General features: G+C 56.8%; 2 protein-coding genes across 5 annotated transcripts in view; both read left to right on the forward strand.

Annotated features, from left to right (window-relative positions):
- The window catches only part of LOC111161527 (heterogeneous nuclear ribonucleoprotein U like 1), a 35,829-nt gene extending 34,480 nt beyond the window's left edge, over positions 1-1,349 (forward strand). For all 4 annotated transcript variants that reach the window (XM_022525253.1, XM_022525250.1, XM_022525251.1 and 1 more), the window contains exon 15: positions 70-1,349. In XM_022525253.1, coding sequence (XP_022380961.1) covers positions 70-186 — 117 coding nt within the window. In that variant the 3' untranslated portion in view covers positions 187-1,349. The remainder of the gene's footprint in view (positions 1-69) is intronic.
- A 143-nt stretch (positions 1,350-1,492) lies between these two features.
- Positions 1,493-13,952, forward strand: LOC111161528 (coiled-coil domain containing 97). The gene is made up of 5 exons (XM_022525254.1): positions 1,493-3,780; positions 7,338-7,793; positions 9,275-9,553; positions 9,998-10,127; positions 11,775-13,952. Exons 1-5 carry the CDS (start codon positions 3,735-3,737, stop codon positions 11,893-11,895), a joined length of 1,032 nt encoding a protein of 343 aa, XP_022380962.1. The 5' UTR covers positions 1,493-3,734; the 3' UTR covers positions 11,896-13,952.
- The last annotated feature ends 3,560 nt before the right edge of the window (positions 13,953-17,512 follow it).

Genomic DNA, 17,512 nt, shown 5'->3' on the forward strand with positions numbered 1-17,512 from the left:
AGGTTCGAGACAGGAGCCAAATGTGGGTCTGGGTAAGGACAACATGGTGCTCTTGGTTTCTCTCTCCAGTATGCCCAGCAGTGGAACCAGTACTATCAGAACCAGGGCCAGTGGCCACCGTACTACGGGAACTACGACTACGGGAGCTACTCCGGGAACACACAGGGAGGCACAAGCACACAGTAGCCAGTGTGCTCTGGAGGCCCCTGCCGGCTTCCTCCACCAGCGCCCACCTCGGCCCCCTCATCTACCCACACTGGGTCCTGTGGTGCTGGGGGACGGGTCATCCCAGGGCTGCCTCCTTTCAGCCCATTGCCTCCGCTCTGAGGGGCTTCTTCCCCAACACAGGGCCGGGCATTTTTTTCTGGATTCAAACAGGCAACAATGATCTTTTATTTTCTGTTTGTCCCCTTACCTTCTTCCTCCTCCTCTTCCTCTTCTTTCTCCTTCATGCCTCCTTTTTGACTAAAGACCTCTCCCCTGCCTCTTGGTCATACAGTGAGGCTACAGTGGCTGAGGGAGGGCCCCTTTTGCCCACCTCTCCCAGCCCTGCTCCAGCCCCTCAGCTTCCCAGACCCTCTTGCAGTTGGTTGTACATTCTTCCAGGAGCTGTTTTACTGTCTACTTTTAAGGATTTAAAAAAAAAAATCAAAAACTTAAAAAAAAACAACAACACAAAAACCCATAAGTTTAAAAAGCAAAATGCGGAGGGAGGAAGCAGTGACAGATATTTTTTGGTAATTATGCTTTTTTTTTTCTTTCTTTTTTTTAAATTTTTAGAATTTCTCTGTTTTTACTGTGGCTGTTGATATTTCATCAGGATAACCATTTCTTTGCTGAGTTCAGGTGACGGAGGAAGAGCCACAGCCTCAAAACAAAACACACACAAAACAGAACCACAGAATCATCTTTAACCCAACTTTTTATACGATGTCTCAGTTTCCCGTAACCTTGCACACAAGCTTCTGTGTTGAGTTGAATTGTAACTGCTTTTTGTATTTGGAGAGAGTGTGACTATTGAACTTGAAACCTTTTATTCCAGGCGTCTTGGTAGTTTCTGGTGGGATTAAGCGGGCGAGAGGGAAGAAGGGGAGGTTGGGGGGGGCTCCTTCCCTTCAGAACATGAAATTTCTCCCACCGCCTCCTCTCCAGAGGTCTTCCAGGTGCCAGACCTAAAGGTTTTTTCCTACAATGATCCTCTGATTATTTTTACTCCCCGCTGACCCATATGTTTTAACAGGATTTTAACAAACTGCACTTATTAAGAAATGTGTTTGCTTTGTTTTGTTTTCTTTCAATAAATGACATGGCACCTCCTAGCAGGAAGGAAGCAGGGTTGAAACCCTGAAGTGTTACTGCAGTTGGCCTTTAATTGGGGTGGGACCTTTTCAAAGGGGACGTTATTTACTCATCCATTAAACACTTACTGAGGGTTTTGTCTTGCCTGGCCCTGTTTTTGGTGCTGGGGATGCCCCCCTTAAACCTGGGACTCTCAGTATAAAATCCACTAGTTCATTTTAAAGTAGTTCTCTGGTCCCTGCTCTTTCTGGTCCACTCACAGCCCCAAATCTCCAGGAATTTGCGACTAGAAGGTATGGTAGGTCCCTGGGCAGAGAGTGAGATGGGCCTGATGGGGTGGAGACCAGGCTGGACTGTTGGGGGTCATCATGGGGACCATCCACCTCGGTCCTGGCTTTGGGTGCTGGCCTTAGGACGGGTCCTTCCTGCACTCCTGGATCCAGGCTAGTGGGGATTCCAGGAACTGCTTTATCCAGCCACCATGTGGTACATACTTGTTCTGTGCCTCACTCTCTCTGGACAGTGCTGGGGATACAGCATGGTCAGGGCAGGCCGGAGCTCTGTTTCATGGGTCTCCCAGTCCAGAGGTAACACGGACTTGTCCTCAGATGGTGACACCACATGGTCAGCTGTGAAAGCCTGAGGGTAGGGACTGTGGTAAGGGGAGGTCTTCCTGGAGAAGGGAACAATTTTTTAAGTAGCCAAGTTAAAAGACTTTGTGTCTGCATCTCCTTATAGCCTAGTGCCCTCTCCCCCATATGTGGTGTTCCCGGCCCCTTGTAAAGGATCATGCTGGGGCGCAGGAGTGCCAGCTGAGCCCCATCCCTTACAGGAAGTACCTCAGAGCCTCATGAATGGAACACAGGCTGCAAGAGGAGGAGGAAGGCTGGCTAGTTTTGAGATCAGGAATGAGGCATCTGAATGTGAGATGGAGCCAAAATTGGTGGCTAGTTAGGCTAAATGGGACCCTAGAGTGCCTCCCTCTGCACTCAGAGCACAGGGGAAGGGCCTCCATCTCTCTGGAAAGTCCCCTTGCTGGTGCACGTGTTGGGCAACAGCACCCTCTGCTGGCCTCTCTGAGTAATCTGTCTTAAATGTAGTTACCACCTATGGGCTGTGGCAAATAGGCCTCTAGGTCCCTTATTCCAGCAATGCAAATGGGAAGTTATTTCTCTGCTCTGGTCCACAGTGTCTGGATCATTGCACCAGATCCTCACAGATCTCCATTACTTCCGGCCCCTTACCTTCATGCTTTCCCCACTCCCGCCTGCTACCCGAAGGATAAAGAAACTCAAGCTACTTAGTGTGGCTTATGAGGCCCTGTGTGCCTGACCCCTGGTGACCTCTCTGGCTTCATCTTCTGCTGCTCCCTCTTTGAACTTCAGATCGGTGGTTTGTTCTGGGGGAGTCACAAATCTCAATCCAAATGCCATCAACTCTGCTTCAGAAAGTGCACATGCACGTGGAATTTTGCACTAATATTCAAGAGGTTCTCAAATCCTTTGCAGCCCAACAGTGGCCTTCCAAGTTAGAACATTTTTATTCCCTGACCACACCAAAGTCCTTGCAGTAGCCAGAAATATCCATGCCTGCCTTCCCCTCTGGGTCTTTGCCTTGCCCTGCTGCCTGAAACCTTCCTCTTTAATTCCTGCTCATCTTTTAGGTCTCAGCTTGGGTGTCCTGTCCTCCTAAAAGGAAACCTTCCCTGACCTAGGCTGGGGTGGACAGACTACCCCATCAGAGTCGAGGCCACTCAGGGTGGTCGCTTGTGATATGTCTGTCCACTTTGTTGGTAACATCTGAGTGAGTCACTACCCATCACCTAGAGCGGATTGGTACCAGGGTTGTATCCCTCCACATCTGCAAATTCTTAGGGTCCTGGAACACAGTGGGAAATTCTATCTTATCTCACCACCCATCTCATGCTAGCCGGGGACTGGTTTTGATCACAGAAGCAAGAAACAAAGCTTAGTAGATATTCTTTGAGGTGGTGAAAGAAAAGGGAATGGATTGGAGTTTAAACCAGAGCACAAACCCTCAAAAGGCTCTGGTCGGTGCCCATCAACCATTCAGCTATCCATCCCAGAGGTAAGCATGCCAGACTCTGAGTCCCAGCAGTGAACAGGTTGAACAATGGTTCAGATCCTCCTGAAAGTTCAATTTCTTGGCAGGTCAGGTGGGCGCGGGGTGGGGGGCGAGGAAGAGCCTCTGACCCCGACGCCCTTTTCGTTCGCGGTGGCGGCGGCGAGGGGGCGGGACCTGAGGAGGACACGCATGCGCATAGGAAGGTCCGCCTTCACCCCGGAACTGTTGTTTCGGGCTTGGCGGAGCACGGGGTCCCACAGAGTGTGCCCAGCCGGAAGTGGCCGCTCAGGGCCTGGGGCCGGGATCAGCGTGCGGAGCCTACCGCTGGGGCTAACTAATTAGGAATCAGGATGGAGGCCGTGGCGACCGCAGCGGCGGCCAGGGAACCCGATGAAGGTGAGGTCCTGGCCGCGCAGAGGCGGTGGGAGGGTGGGGCTGCGGTGTCTTTGGGAAATGATTCCCCGTGGGCGATCAGGAGGACTCTTTACAGGGGGACACAGCAGCCCTCGGGTTTACCAGCCCACTTTGCCACTTTGTCCAGATTAATGCCTCTCTTGTTGCGAGCTGCAGTCCTTTACCCCGTCTCCTCGCCCTAAATTAGGCCCCTCCAAGTTCTAGGCCAGCCTTTCCCCAGTGACAGGCCTAACTCTTAGGTCACCAGAAACCTGCGCCCTGTCCCGTCTGAGTCTCGGTCAACCCTGCTTCTCAGTTACCCCCCTGCATGGCACTGACCCTTCCCTTGCCCAAGGCTGACCTTCCTCCTGTCCCACGCAAACTCTGCCTAGTCCAGATTTACAGCTCCCCCATTTCATTCTCATTCCCCTTTCCCCAAAAGGCCACAGTGCCATCGGCCTCCTCGAGTCCTTAATCCGTTTCTGTGCTTCCTCCATCTCTCTCCTTTGCATTTTCAGTCTCTTTATTTCTCCCGATGCCTTCCCATCAGTATCTAAAACGCTATCATTTTTAGCTTCTCTTGAAATTTCATCCCGCTGCTTCAGAGTCGTCCCAGGAGGGGCGAGGTGTGGTTGGGAGGCTGGCTGAAACGTCCCTGGCCAAGAATTGGTCATTGTTGAAGCTGGATGGTGGTATATGGGGTGGGGTGGGCATTTCATCCTATTCTCTAAATCTGTGCATGTTGGAAATTTTCCATTTAAAAAACTGTTTTAATCTAAAAAGAAATTCTGGGGCGCCTGGGTGGCTCAGTGGGTTAAGCCTCTACCTTTGGCTCAGGTCATGATCTCAGGGTCCTGGGATCGAGCCCCACATCCGGCTCTCTGCTCAGCAGGGAGCCTGCTTTCCTTCCTCTCTCTCTTCCTACCTCTGTGCCTGCTTGTGATCTCTGTCAAATGAATAAATAAAATCTTTTTAAAAATAAGATAAAATAAAAAGAAAATCTATCTCTTGGTTCCATGTCAGGTATCTTCTCCAAATTGTCATGCACACCTGCCTCCCTTTCTTCACCTCCCACCAATTTGCAGTCCGGCTTTTACCTCCAGAAACTTCTCTGATCAAGATTGCCAGTGGCCTCTCCCCCCTGTAGTTAAATGGAGTCACCCCATTCAGCTTTTCTCTTACTAGGCTCCTTGGAGAATTCAATGCCATTGACCCCTCCAACCTTCTTGAAAGTTGTCCCTTACCTTCTTTTTTCTTTTTTTTTTTTTTTTAAGATTTATTTATTTTAGAGAGAAAGGAGAGAGTGGGGGGAGGAACAGAGGGAGAGAATCTTCAAGCAAACTCCCCATTGATAAAGGAGCCCATAACCCGACTCCAGGCTCCATTCCAAGTGCCATGAAATCATGACCTGAGCTGAAACCAAGAGCGGGACACTTAACCTACTGAGCCACCCAAGCGCACCCCCTGGGTTTCTGTGACACCACTCTTCCCTTTCCCTTCCTCTCTCTCAGGCTCCTCCTGCTCAGTCTCTGTCAGTTTTCTATGGCTGCTGCAGCAGATGACAACAAGCTGGGGGGCTTAAAACAAGAGAAATTTATTCTCTCACAGTTTTGAAGTCCAGAGGTCTGAAATTGGTACCACAAGGCTGAAATCAGGGTGGTAGCAGGACCGTGGAGGCTCCCTCAGAGGCTCTTCCAGCTTCTGGTGGCTCCTGATGTTCTTTGCTTGTGGCCACATCACTCCCGTGGCCTTCTCTTCTGTGTATGTCCAGTCTCCGTTGGACTCTCTGTTATGGACACTCATTGTGACCCACCTGGACAATCCAAGATAATCCCCCTGTCCCAAGATCCCTAACTTCACATCTGCAGAGACCCATTTTTTGCAACCACACAGGCTCCAGGAATTAAAGCGTGGCTGTCTTTCAGCGGCCGATTTTGTATCGTGGCCTCTGTCATAGGCATGGCTTCTCCCCATCCAGTTGGGGCTCTTTCCTAGCCCACTCTTCTTATCCCTCACACACTCGCCTTGCCCCCCCCGCCAAGACCTCTCATTTCCTTCGGCTTTGGTTCCTGTCTTGGCAATGCTGACTCTGTAGCTCTGTCCCCAGCCCTGCGCTTTCCTCCCGAGAAGTCTCCAGCCCCACAGACCTGGAGTCTTTTAGATGCTCCCTGTGGATATCCCTTGGGCCCAACCTACCTTCCGTGTCCCAAACTGGCCTCAGCATTTCCCCCCACCCCCAGATCTGCTCCTTTTCCATGACTGTCTCAAGGACAATCTCACTAGTCCCCAGACCTGAACTGGATGCATCCCTTGTCTCCCAGCCCAAAGCCCCATGGCTTGTCTCCTCAGCCTCCTGAACATCTTTCTAACCACCACCCCTTCCTGTGCCCTCCTGCACAGCCCCTGCCCTGGTCCAACTCAGTCTTCTCTGGTCTCAGTGATTACAACCCTCACCCCCTCCCTCTTCCCTGTCCCAGCCAAGCTGCCCAAAGGACTTGCGTGTACTTTCTGTCTTCTTTTATTTCCTGCCTGCTCAGCCTCGCTCCACTTAACCACACCTTTTGAGAGACAGCTCTCAACAAGGTTTGCCTGGCACGCAGCTTGCCTGTTACTACCTCCCGTGTTGTCTTTGACTGTCCTGGCTCCCCCATCACCCTGGCTATTCTCTGAGGGCAGGCGTTGGGCTGGCTCGCTTGCTCCCGTGGATCCTCAGCGCAGCCCAGCTGGGGCCTCGCACACGTTTAGAGTTGCTGAAGAATGGTTGGGTGAGTGTGTGAATGAGTAGGATAGAAAGAGAGGGAATGAACAGTTTAGTGGATGTGTTAGTGATTTTGTGAATAAATGAAAAGGCAAAGAATTGTGTGAGTCAGTGAATGAGGTAAAGAACCAAGTAAATATACCAAGCATGCTCCTGCCTCAGGGCCTTTGCTCTGGCTATTCCCTTTTCCATAGAACTCTCTTCCCCCCAAAATGTCACAGCTCAGTCCCTCACTACCTCAGGTCTCTACCGAAATGTCACTTTTTTGGCAAGGTCTTCTCTGACTGTCCCATTTAAAATTGCAGCCTGGGGCATCTGAGTGGCTGTCAGTTAAGCATCTGACTCTTGATTTCAGCTTATGTCATGGTCTTGCAATCATGGGATCAAACTCCGTATCTGGCTTGTGCTCTGCACCGAGTCTCCTTCAGATTCTTTCTCCCTGTCTCCCTCCCCATCTGCCCCTCACCGCTTTATCTCAAATAAATAAATTTAATTAAATTGCAGCCTGCCCCCCACTGACCCCATTCTCGCCTCCCTCCCTCTTCATTTTTCTACAAAACTCTTGGAACCACCCAACAGATTGTACATTTGCTAACACATTGTGTGTTTTCAATAATTATGTTTTTCATGGTCTGTGTCCCCCACTAAAATGTCAACTTTGTGCTTAGTCTGGTATCTTTGGGACCTAGAACAGTGCCCAGGATGTAGTAGGCGCTCAGTAAATGTAAGACAAGTCTTTTCCACCCACTCCACCTCCTCGCACTCCCATCCCAGGACTGACACATCTCTCCTCCCCCCACAGACTGCACACAGCCCGGTTCTGGGCATTGGGGAGAGCCGAGCTGGACGCTGGTCCCACCCAAACCCCAGGACAAGGTGGAAGCCGCAGAGGGACCACCAAGGTCCCCGGATGATGACCCCCCCGGGCCTGAGAACGCGGCGGTGAGTGCCATGCTGCGTGCTGTGGCTGCCAGCCGCCTACCAGTGTGCAGCCAGCAGCAGGGCGAGCCTGACCTCACCGAGCGGGAGAAGGTGGCCATCCTAGGCCAGCTATACCATGAGAAGCCGCTGGTGTTCCTGGAGCGCTTCCGCACGGGCCTCCGCGAGGAGCACCTGGCCTGCTTTGGCCACTTGCGCGGCGACCATCGTGCAGACTTCTACTGTGCCGAGGTGGCCCGGCAGGGCAGTACCCGACCCCGCACCCTGCGTACCCGCCTGCGTAACCGGCGCTACGCTGCCCTGCGTGAGCTCATCCAAGGTGTGGGGACAGGAGGGCTGGGAGGGCAGGGAGACTGAGGCAGAGGAAGTAAGGAACTAGGATGCAAGAGTGGAGACATGGACAGAGGTCTTGAGATGAGTTTTGAGACAGGGACACATGGAGGTTGAAACAGAAATGTGAAGCATGAGGCAAGATAGGTAGATACAGACAGGAACCCAGGGAAGAGAATGGGACCAGCAGTGAGAAGGGTCAGAATTCAGTAGATGACACAAGTGCGATTTCAGGTCAGTGGGCCGCAGACACAGAACCCAGCCCTGTGGTCAGTGGTTACCCCTCAGGAAAATGAGATTCCCTTTCTCACACCATACACAGAGGCACTGAGGAAACCCGGGGAGTCTCTCTCTGACTCTGGGGACACAAAGGCCCTCTGAAACAAGGCACGCCTGTGAAAGGCACAATACCTTCTTGACCACAGTATCATTATAAGCATCTTTGTGACCAAAGACACCAGAACTAAAGTGGAAGGATGAAAGCAAATGAGGCAGAGAGGGAGTGAAGATTCTGGTTACCGTGAAGAAAGGCCCTAGAGCCAGGGAGATGGAGAGGGTGCGGTGCAGCGACAGGGAGTGAAGGAGGTGGGAGGGAGGAGGGATGAATGAATGGGGGGTGAGGTGACAGATACGGAACCCAGGAGGAACAGGTGGGTGGAGGCAGAGCGATAGAAACAGAACCAGGGAAACAAAGGGAGAGAAACAAAATATGGTGGGAAATACCAGAAACAGAGAGATGGGTAAGAGAGGGGGCAGGACAGGGATGGCCACAGACCCCAGTGCTGCAGAGGCCGAGATTCTGGGCAGATTCTCACCCTGGGCTCTGAAGGCGGGGCTGGGGCCAGTGTGTGGGAGGGACTGGGCAGGCTTAATGGTTTTCTGAGGGACAGAGCAACCTGCAGGAACAGGCAGCTGGGGGAGACGGGAAGCGGGTGGTGGGGAAGCCGAGCCCACCCGAGGGATGGCTGCAGGGGAGAGCACTCTGGGGAGAGGTGAGATGTGGGGTCTGGAAGCTTACCAGGGGCCCCCCTATCTGGCACATGCAGCTATGTACACAGACAGCCACACGTCATCTGCATCCTGGCTCTGGTGTGCAGGACCCCTGCCTATGGCCTCCTGCACACTGACTCGGAGACACTCCTAGACACACGCAGGAGGGTGTGCACACCTGTGTAACCAGGCACGGCAATAGGTGGGGCCAGGTTGGCCACAGCTGAGTGTGCACACACAGAGGAGCACACGTGCAGATCCGGGGCTGATGACTCACACACACTCAGATGCACGCGTGCATACTCGTGGCCATGTGACCTCAGGTCTCTGTGTGCTTTCCCACCTGTCTCAGTGTGCATGCCACGCTTGCCCTTGTGCGTGCATGGCTTCCGACAAGCATAGTTGTGGACATGCATGTGCCCAGACAGGCTCAGCCCACACCCAGACCCCTGAGCCCGGGCGCGCCCTGTCTCCATGCAGGCGGTGAGTACTTCAGTGACGAGCAGATGCGGTTCCGGGCCCCACTGCTGTATGAGCAGTACATTGGGCAGTACCTAACCCAGGAGGAGCTCAGTGCCCGCGCCCCAGCCCACCAGCCGCCCAAGCCAGGCGCCCTCGGCACCCCTGCCTGCCCGCTCTCTGACCTCCTGCTCCAGTCCTACCAGGAGCGGGAGCTGCAGCAGCGGCTGCTCCAGCAGCAGGAGGAAGAGGAGGCCTGCCTGGAGGAGGAGGAAGAGGAGGAGGACAGTGATGAGGAAGGTGAGGGCCGGTACCAGGGGGCTCCCAGCCTGGACCCCTGACCTGTAAGAGCAGACCTCACATCCCTCCCCTGCCTGCCCTGAGTGCCCAGGCTCTTCCCAGTCCTTCCAGCATCTCTGTCCCCCACTCCTCAAAGGCATGCAGCAGTTGCTTCCTGCAGGCCCCTGCTCATGCCATTCTCTCTGCCAAGAATGCCTTCCCTTCGCCGCCCTCCAGGTATCAGCTCCTGACCCTGTTCTCCAACTTCCAGAGCACTGTATCGTCATTGCGTGTTCGGCATCTGGCCCGGAGGGCAGGGCCAGGGTTGTCTTGGTCACCACTGTGTTCGCAGTGCCACCAGCACAGAGGAGGCAGCTCTCTGTGGCCGTGCGTTCAGCCCCTCCCCGAGTGTACCACTCACACCTACCCACCCCCCCGACCCCGCTGTGGTGTCCGCCCCTACAGACCAGAGCCCCAGCAAAGACTCGGAGTCCTGGGTACCAGACTCAGAAGAGAGGCTGATCCTGCGGGAAGAGTTCACCAGCCGGATGCACCAGCGCTTCCTAGACGGCAAGGACGGGGACTTTGACTACAGGTGACCCCGGCCCTGCCCCGCCCCGCCCCCAGCCCAGCACCCCACGGCCTTCAGCCCAGCTCAGATGGCATAAGGGTCTCAGAAGAACCCAAGATGAGTGTGTGTCCTTGGACTAGCTTTGTCCATCTCTGAGTATCAGTCCCCTCACCTGAAGAAGGGACTGAGCAGAGCTGATGGTCAGTGCTCAAAAAAAAAACTGACATATTCCTGTTTGGGTGAGTGGTGGTGGCCCAGTAGGATGCCACCGTGCCAAGCCCTCCAGGTTTCCCCAGGCATGCCAGCTTCTTCCTCACGCCCCCACACCTCCTCCATGCAATAGGTAACCGCTGGCAGGGTTGATGCCATCATGGAGGGGTCTGTGGTGGCCGTGCAGCAGTCTGCTTGCTCTCCCCACCGTGACCTCGGGGCGAGACACAGCCACTGCTCTGGGAAGGCAAGGACACAGAAGAATGAAGTATCAGAATCAGAGATAAAAGGCCGAGGCAGTCTGGCCTGGAAGGTGTGCAAGCCGAGGGCCTGGCTTCAGACCCAGCCCCAGTGACACACGACAAACCAACCCTCACCAGTTGAGTGGGGGGCACCGCTGGCCTGAGCTAGGTCCACTCGGCTCTGGAGGCGAGTCTGGCTATCCACCTTCCAGCTGGCTTTGCACCTTTCAAAGCAGGGTGCAGAGTCCCTGGGCCATGGGGAGCCCCCAGAAAGCCAGGTGCCCATGAGGAAATTGGGCCTAGCGTGAGGATTAGGGTTGCAGAGGGACCAAAGCCCATCCCCCCTGGAGGGCAGCCGCTGGGCAGCGGGGCCAGTGGGTCCCTCCTCTGTATTCAACCACCATGTGCCGGGCACCTGCTGTGTCCAGACTCTGGGGACAAAGCAGTGACCAAAGCCAATGAAAGGGTTCCTTGCCCTGACGGGAGTCCCACTCTAACGAGGAAGCAAAAGAAGTATGTAGCATCTGGTGCTACGGGCCATAAAATTAAGGCAACGTCTAGGGGTGGGGGGGTTGGGACGAGGTGGCCAGGAAAGGCTCTTGAGCAGGTGATGTCTCAGCAAAGACATGCAGAGTGTGGGGGGGACGGGGCGGACAGCATGAATATCTGGGCTCAGAGTGTTCCCAGTAGGGGGAACACCAGTTGCAAGTGTCCTCCCGACAGTTTAGGATCACTTGTCACCTCAAGGCAGACACTTCTCGGCACTGCTGACATTTCGGGCCTGATCGTTCTTCATGTGGAGTGTCGGCCTATGCGTGGTAGTAGAGGCATCCCTGGTGTCGAGCCACTCAGTGCCAGTAGGAGACCCCACTTGAGAAACCCAAAACATCTCTAGTTGCCCCCACATGTCCCCTGAGGGCCAGGATCTTCCTGTTTGAGAACCACTCTTTGGGGAATGAGGGTCCTCCCATCCCCACATCTTCCAGCTTTTTGAGAGAAACCATAAGTTTTCGTGTAAAATCTCTGCTTTGGAAAATGTTGCCCTTTGTCTGAAGCCCTGAGAGGTTCCATGCCTGGCCCTCTCCGCCGGGGGGGCAGCTCCCACTGACAGCTGCCAGCATGTGGCCTTTGACCTGGGGAGCCCCAGCTCCTCTGAAGGGTGAGAAGCAGCGAGGCCGGGCCCACAGAGCCAGCCCCTGACAGCCCCCTCCCCCTGCAGCACCGTGGACGACAACCCCGACTTCGACAACCTGGACATCGTGGCGCGGGATGAGGAGGAGAGGTACTTTGACGAGGAGGAGCCCGAGGATGCGCCCAGCCCAGAGCTGGATGGAGACTGATGGCTGTGGCCGCCCACCCCGCCCGTGACTCCATCTAGGGGACAGCCTTGCTGGCTCTGGTGCCATCCCCGCCGACTCCCTGCCCCCTCTGCGTGCGGGGTTCCCTACCTTGCCCCCCGCCCAGCTCCACCTCGGTCTCTCGCTGTCTCTCTGGCTCACTCGCTTTTTCTCCCTGCATTTCTGTCTCTTGCTTTGTGCATCCCTCTCCCTCTTTCTGCACCTCCCCGTCTTTCCTCTCTGCCTTTCTCCATCCCCTTCCCTGTCCCTGTGCCTTTGTCCCCATGACAGGGCCCAGGCTGAACACCTCCCCTTGACTGAGGCCAGCAGGCCCTTTGTAGCTGGTGCCCACCAAGTGGACATCAATGCCCAGTGGGGTCCAGGTGAGCCCCTGGCTTCACTCTGGCCTCTGCCCGTTTCTCCCCCTCTGTGCTGACGCAGCTCATGCCTCCTTGCTCCCCGTTCATTCCTATCTCCTTCAGCCCCCCTCCAGGCCTCTGGTTTTTCCCACCTGTCCGCTCCCATCTCGGCCTCCATGCTGCCTCTGGCCCTCTGTCTGCCCCTCAGCCTTTCTTTTTCTGGTTTCTTTGTCATCCCCCCACCCCACCGGCCTCGCTGCCAATGCCGAGGAAGGCGGCCTCGCTGGGCTGGCTACCAGCCGTCACCTCTCCCTCAGGACCCAGACTTGGGAGGGGGGCACAGGGGCAGCACCAGGGCCATGGGTCTGCTGGCTTGGGTGTGGCGGGAGGGGGCATGGAAACGTGGGCTCTCCCCTCTCAGCCCTACCAGCCCCTCTCTTTCCCCAGCCACAACGTTCCTTCCTTCCCTTCTTCCGCCTCCTTCTCCCTCTCTTGTTTACACTTCCCAAATACATACAGGCTGTTATCATGGGTCCTGAGTCATCCCACACACAGCCTGCCCCAGCGTCCCTGCCCCCCAGCTGGCCACAGGGCCCGCCCCACAGAGCCCCCTGCCGCCCCAGGCTAATGGGAGCCAGATGGCCTCCCGGTGACTCAGCCACTGGCCTGTGGGAACCCAGGCGTCCCGCCTTCCCATGCCCCCACACCCGGCTCCTGCTCCCCTAGTAGACAAGCATACGGAGAAGGGCTCAGCTGCTTGGGGAGGGCTGTGGGCCGCGGGTCAGAGAGTGGGGCCTGGGGACCCCTCACTCCTGGGAGACAGAATGATGGCACCCCACCATAGCCAAGCCTGAAGGATCTTCAAAACCACTTCCTCAGGCACACGGCCCAGAGTAAGAGGGAGATCCTGGGGCCACAGCTTTTGACCCCTGGGCCTCAGCTCTGCCCTCTGGGTCAGACAGGAATAGAGCCAGACACAGAAAGTGAGAACTGGCCTGGAGGCTGAGGGACATTTCACACCGAGAGACTGTTCAATATGGGAGCTTCCGGTTCCTGAGCAGTCTTGTCCTTTGCTGGGCCTGGTGCCACACGGAATCCTCCAGACAACCCAGAGAACTGGGGACTTGCCTCCACTCCGTAGGTGAGTCAGGGGAGGCCAGAAGGGAGACATGAGTTGCTCCAAGCCGCACAGCAAGTGAAAATAAAACCCAGGTCTAGAACCTCACAGGTCCTGCAGACCGTCCTCCTGGGCTGCATGTCAGCCATCAGGTCAGGGCTACCCGGAGCAGACAGATGCACGGACTTCCTCAGGAAGACCGAGCAAAAGGCGGCTGTCAAGGGTGATACCAGCAACTAAGCTCCAGGGGAGCCTCTCCCTGCACATGGGCTTGGAACCGTGTCGGGGGCATGGAAGTCGTCGCCTGGACCAGAACCATCGCTCCTGTGCAGCTCGTGCCGCCCGCACTGCTTCCCTGGCTCCCAGGAAAGCCCAGGACCGTGCCCTCAGAGAGCCGGGGGATGAACGGTGTTCGCCGCCAGTCTGTGCACGCCCCCGCAGGCCCGGAAAGCTCTTCCAAGGCAGGGATCCCCCCTGCATGCTGTGCGCCACTCTCATCGGGCTGCCACTGGATCATCAATGTTGTTTGTGATATACTTTGCGGGACGTAGATTTGTTACATAATAAAGTGATGAGAGACAGCAGCAGCTGAGTCAGAATTAGGGTTAGTCAGATGGCGGAGACAGGAGCCTCTGCGCGGAGACAGAGGTGGGGCCAGTCGAGAGGGACTGCGGGAGACACACCCCTGACACAGCCCCCGCGGCTGCGACCTGGAGGTGCCCTGGGGTGGGGTGGGGGGCTGCCTGGCCCAAGGCGGGTCAGGGCTGACGGAGAGGCTGAGTCAGGGAGGGAGGGCCCGCTGGGGGAGAGCCCCTTCGTGGGCATCCGGCCCCCACCCCGTCTCTCCTCCTGACCAGCCCTGCTGGCTGCCACCCGCACCCCATCTGACCCCCCTGCGTCTCCTGTCCCTCTCCCTCTCTCCCTCCTCTGCTTTGCCTCTTATGCCTCTGTGCCTCTAGCTGCCTCAATCTTCCATCACTTCCCACCTCCCTTCTCAGCCCTCCGCTCTTCCCCCGGCAGTCCTGCCCAGGAACTCAGCCACCCCTCTTGCTTGCCTCCTGCCTATCCCAACACACCGGTCTCTGAGCAGTGGTGACCATTCCTGTGCCTTCCTCCCGGAGTCTCCACCCCATCTCCCTCCCTGCAGCCCCTGGCCTGCCCCTCACCCCATCGGCTAGCCCCTCTTCTCTGTCTCCCAGACCCTGGGAAGCCCAGTGAGGACGTCCAGGTCAGAGGGTCACTGGTGGCCCCTGGGAGCCCAGGAGGAGGGGTCACCACCACAATCCCATCCAGAAAAGGGGCGGGAAGGGGGCACTGAGGCTGTGGCCTGTCTGGCCAGAAGGAAGTGTCTGTGCTGTGGCCTGGTCACCCCCACCCCCAGGACCTGCCGGGCCGCCGCCACCGCCCCCGGGCTGGGGCCGAGTAAACACAGCCGCCGGCAGCTGGGATATTTATACTGAGGTCCAGGCACAGGTCCAGTGCCCACCACAGCCCCTGCCCTGCCCGCCCGCCACAGCCAGCCCCGAGCCAGCGTGGCACCAGCCGGCAAGGGGACACACCGCAGACGCAGCCTCCACTCAGCACAGAGGCCACTGGGCGTGTCGCTTGGGATGCCGGTGGCTTCCCTGGGGACACACCATGCCCCTCCTGCCCTGGAAACACCAGCACAAAATGCAGACCTGCAGAACACACTGCCACCCAGCTGAAAACTCAAAACACCTCGAAGATCTCGTGATGCCAAAAAGAGACCCACACAACAGCTCACACACCGAAGTCACCAGCCCACATGTGGGGAGACGAAAATGCAAACACCATCTGCTCCTAGAACTGAGGACACCAGTCTCTGAATGGACACACACACAAACACACGAGGAGGATGACAGCAAACGTGTTTCAGACACACCCCACAGGCACAACGTGCTCAGAATACCAGCGAGGCACACACCACTCACAAGCCTTCCCCAGAAACAAGTCGCCCACAGACACAGAAACCCCAGGAACTGCCCCCCGCCACGCACTGAAAACACAGCTCAGCTAGCAAACAGAGCAACAGCTCCCAGAAACACACCTCCCTCACAGACACACAGACATGCACAGAAAACATCCACACTTCGAGTCACGCTTACCGAAGAAGGCACCAATTTACACAGAGAACAGTAGCAAAGAGGCTGAGAAAATAATCAGACACCATGCGTCCCATGGGAACGACCCACTCCTATACACAGACTCATGTCGCAGAGCCCAGAGAGCACACCAGCTTCTGGTCAGACACAGTCACAGTCAGACACACCGCGGGGACACGTGCCAGGGGCACACACTTGGACAGAACCTGTCCATACTCAGCATAGCCGGCGGGCACCCGCTGGTGTGTTGGAAACCCCTAATGCTGGACACACAAAATTCACTGCACAAAGCCTGCATACACGCGCGCGCGCGCGCGCGCGCACACACACACACACACACACACACACACACACGTGTCCTGAACCCGTTCAACTTTACATAAACACAAAAGACACCTATCATGAGGTTGAGGGCAGAAGGAGCTTTCTCTCTCATCCCCCCTCCCCCACCCTTGCTCTCCCCACTCCTTCCAGCTGACCCAGCTCCCAGGCCTCTCTGGGGGGAGGGGGCAGGAAGGCCTGAGCTGGCCTCCCCAGCCCTGCTTCCTGCTCCGTGGGGGCTGGACGGGAAGCTGGGGCTCCAGCCGGAACCCAGGCTCCCCCCACGACTTCCCTCGCCTCCCGGGGCAGCCCGCAGGAGTGGAGGAGGGGAGCGGGTCTCCCTGAACCCCAGGGTCCTGCCTCAGCGCTGGTTGCTGGGCCAGGGCCAAGACTCCCCTCCCCCCCGCCCCCCCCACCCCGGACTGGCCCCACCCTGCCGGGCTGGGGGTGCTGGGTAGCAGGGCAGGGGCTGCCTGCAGGCAGTCCAGGAAGGTGCTGAGCCCGCAAGTTTCCCTTCCTGGGCGGCCTCTGCGCCAACTCAGCCAGGCGGGCAGGTGGGCGGGGTGTGTCACGAGGGCGTGGCAAGGGCGACCGCGGGGTGTGCTGTGCGGCCAGGACTTGTCCTCAGGCCGAGGCACGGGCTGGGCGTGTGAGGGCCCCGACCCTGGGGGTGTGTCTGGGTGTGTGGGATGGCTCCGTCTGGGACCTGGGGTGTGACAGCGTGTCTGGGTATGACAGGGCCAGCTGCTGTCTGTGGGGCCCCGTGGGACTCCCCAGGCCTCAGCGTGTGGGGCCGCGAGATGTCAGACTGAGTGGGCACGACCGGCCCACAGTCTGCGCGATCGTGACGTGCGTCTCCACGTGTGGCGTGTGTCTGGGTGGAACTGTGATGCGTCCGGTTGTGTGTGCGTGCGCTGTGCCTGTTCGTGAGCATGTCCTCATGGAGGCTGTTTGTGTGACTGTTGGTGGGTCCCAGCAGGAGTCTCTGTGTTACTTCCTGATGGGGCTCTGAGCCTGGGAGGTGTGTGTCTGTGCGGGGCACCCTCTTGAATCTGTACCTGGTTTGCAGTGGCCGTGTTCATGTGACTGTGTTCTGCCACGTCCGGTAGAAGCTCTGAGGCCAGGCTGTGCATAGGTAATGCGGCGGCATGTGTGGACTGTGACTAGTGTCGCAAGTTTCTGTGTAGCCACTGTGGCTCTGAAAGGTGAACGTGTCTGCAAGACTGTGCAATGTGGTCCATATTCGAACCTCTGTCATGAGTGTGAACATGTGTATAGCTCTGTGTAGCTGTGCCGCGTTTTCATGGGGCTGTAGGGACAACAGTCTGTGTCACCGCACACCTGCGAGTCTGCACACAGGAGGCTGGTTAAAGTGGCAGCATGTCCTTACACAGTGACCCCACCTAGGCCCATCCCTGGGCCAGGAGCAGGTCAGGGCCCAGCCCTGGTAAGGGCAAGAGAGCATAGAGGGGTAGGGGGCACCAAAACCTGGGACGAAGAGGAGAAACAGGAGGGGCCGAGAAGGAGGAAGCAGGGGAGAGTTCATGGGGAAGACCAGAGCAGATAGGAAGAAAGAGGGCAGCCAACAGGGAGCTACCCTGGCTCAAGCCCCTAGCATTCCTCACTTGGACAAATGGTCTCCCTGCAGCAACCCTCACCCTCGTTCAGTGTACTCAACCATCAGCCAGAGGGATCCTCTG

The sequence above is a fragment of the Enhydra lutris genome, unplaced genomic scaffold, assembly GCF_002288905.1.
Source record: "Enhydra lutris kenyoni isolate GAN:26980312 unplaced genomic scaffold, ASM228890v2 scaffoldscaffold85, whole genome shotgun sequence".
NCBI lineage: Eukaryota > Metazoa > Chordata > Mammalia > Carnivora > Mustelidae > Enhydra > Enhydra lutris.

Excerpts from the sequence above, each read along its gene's own strand:
- LOC111161528 (XM_022525254.1), top strand. The coding sequence starts at position 3,735 with ATGGAGGCCGTGGCGACCGCAGCGGCGGCCAGGGAACCCGATGAAG. Across the intron at positions 3,781-7,337 it reads GGCCAGGGAACCCGATGAAG|ACTGCACACAGCCCGGTTCT; the intron begins GTGAGGTCCTGG and ends CTCCCCCCACAG. Across the intron at positions 9,554-9,997 it reads GGAGGACAGTGATGAGGAAG|ACCAGAGCCCCAGCAAAGAC; the intron begins GTGAGGGCCGGT and ends CCGCCCCTACAG.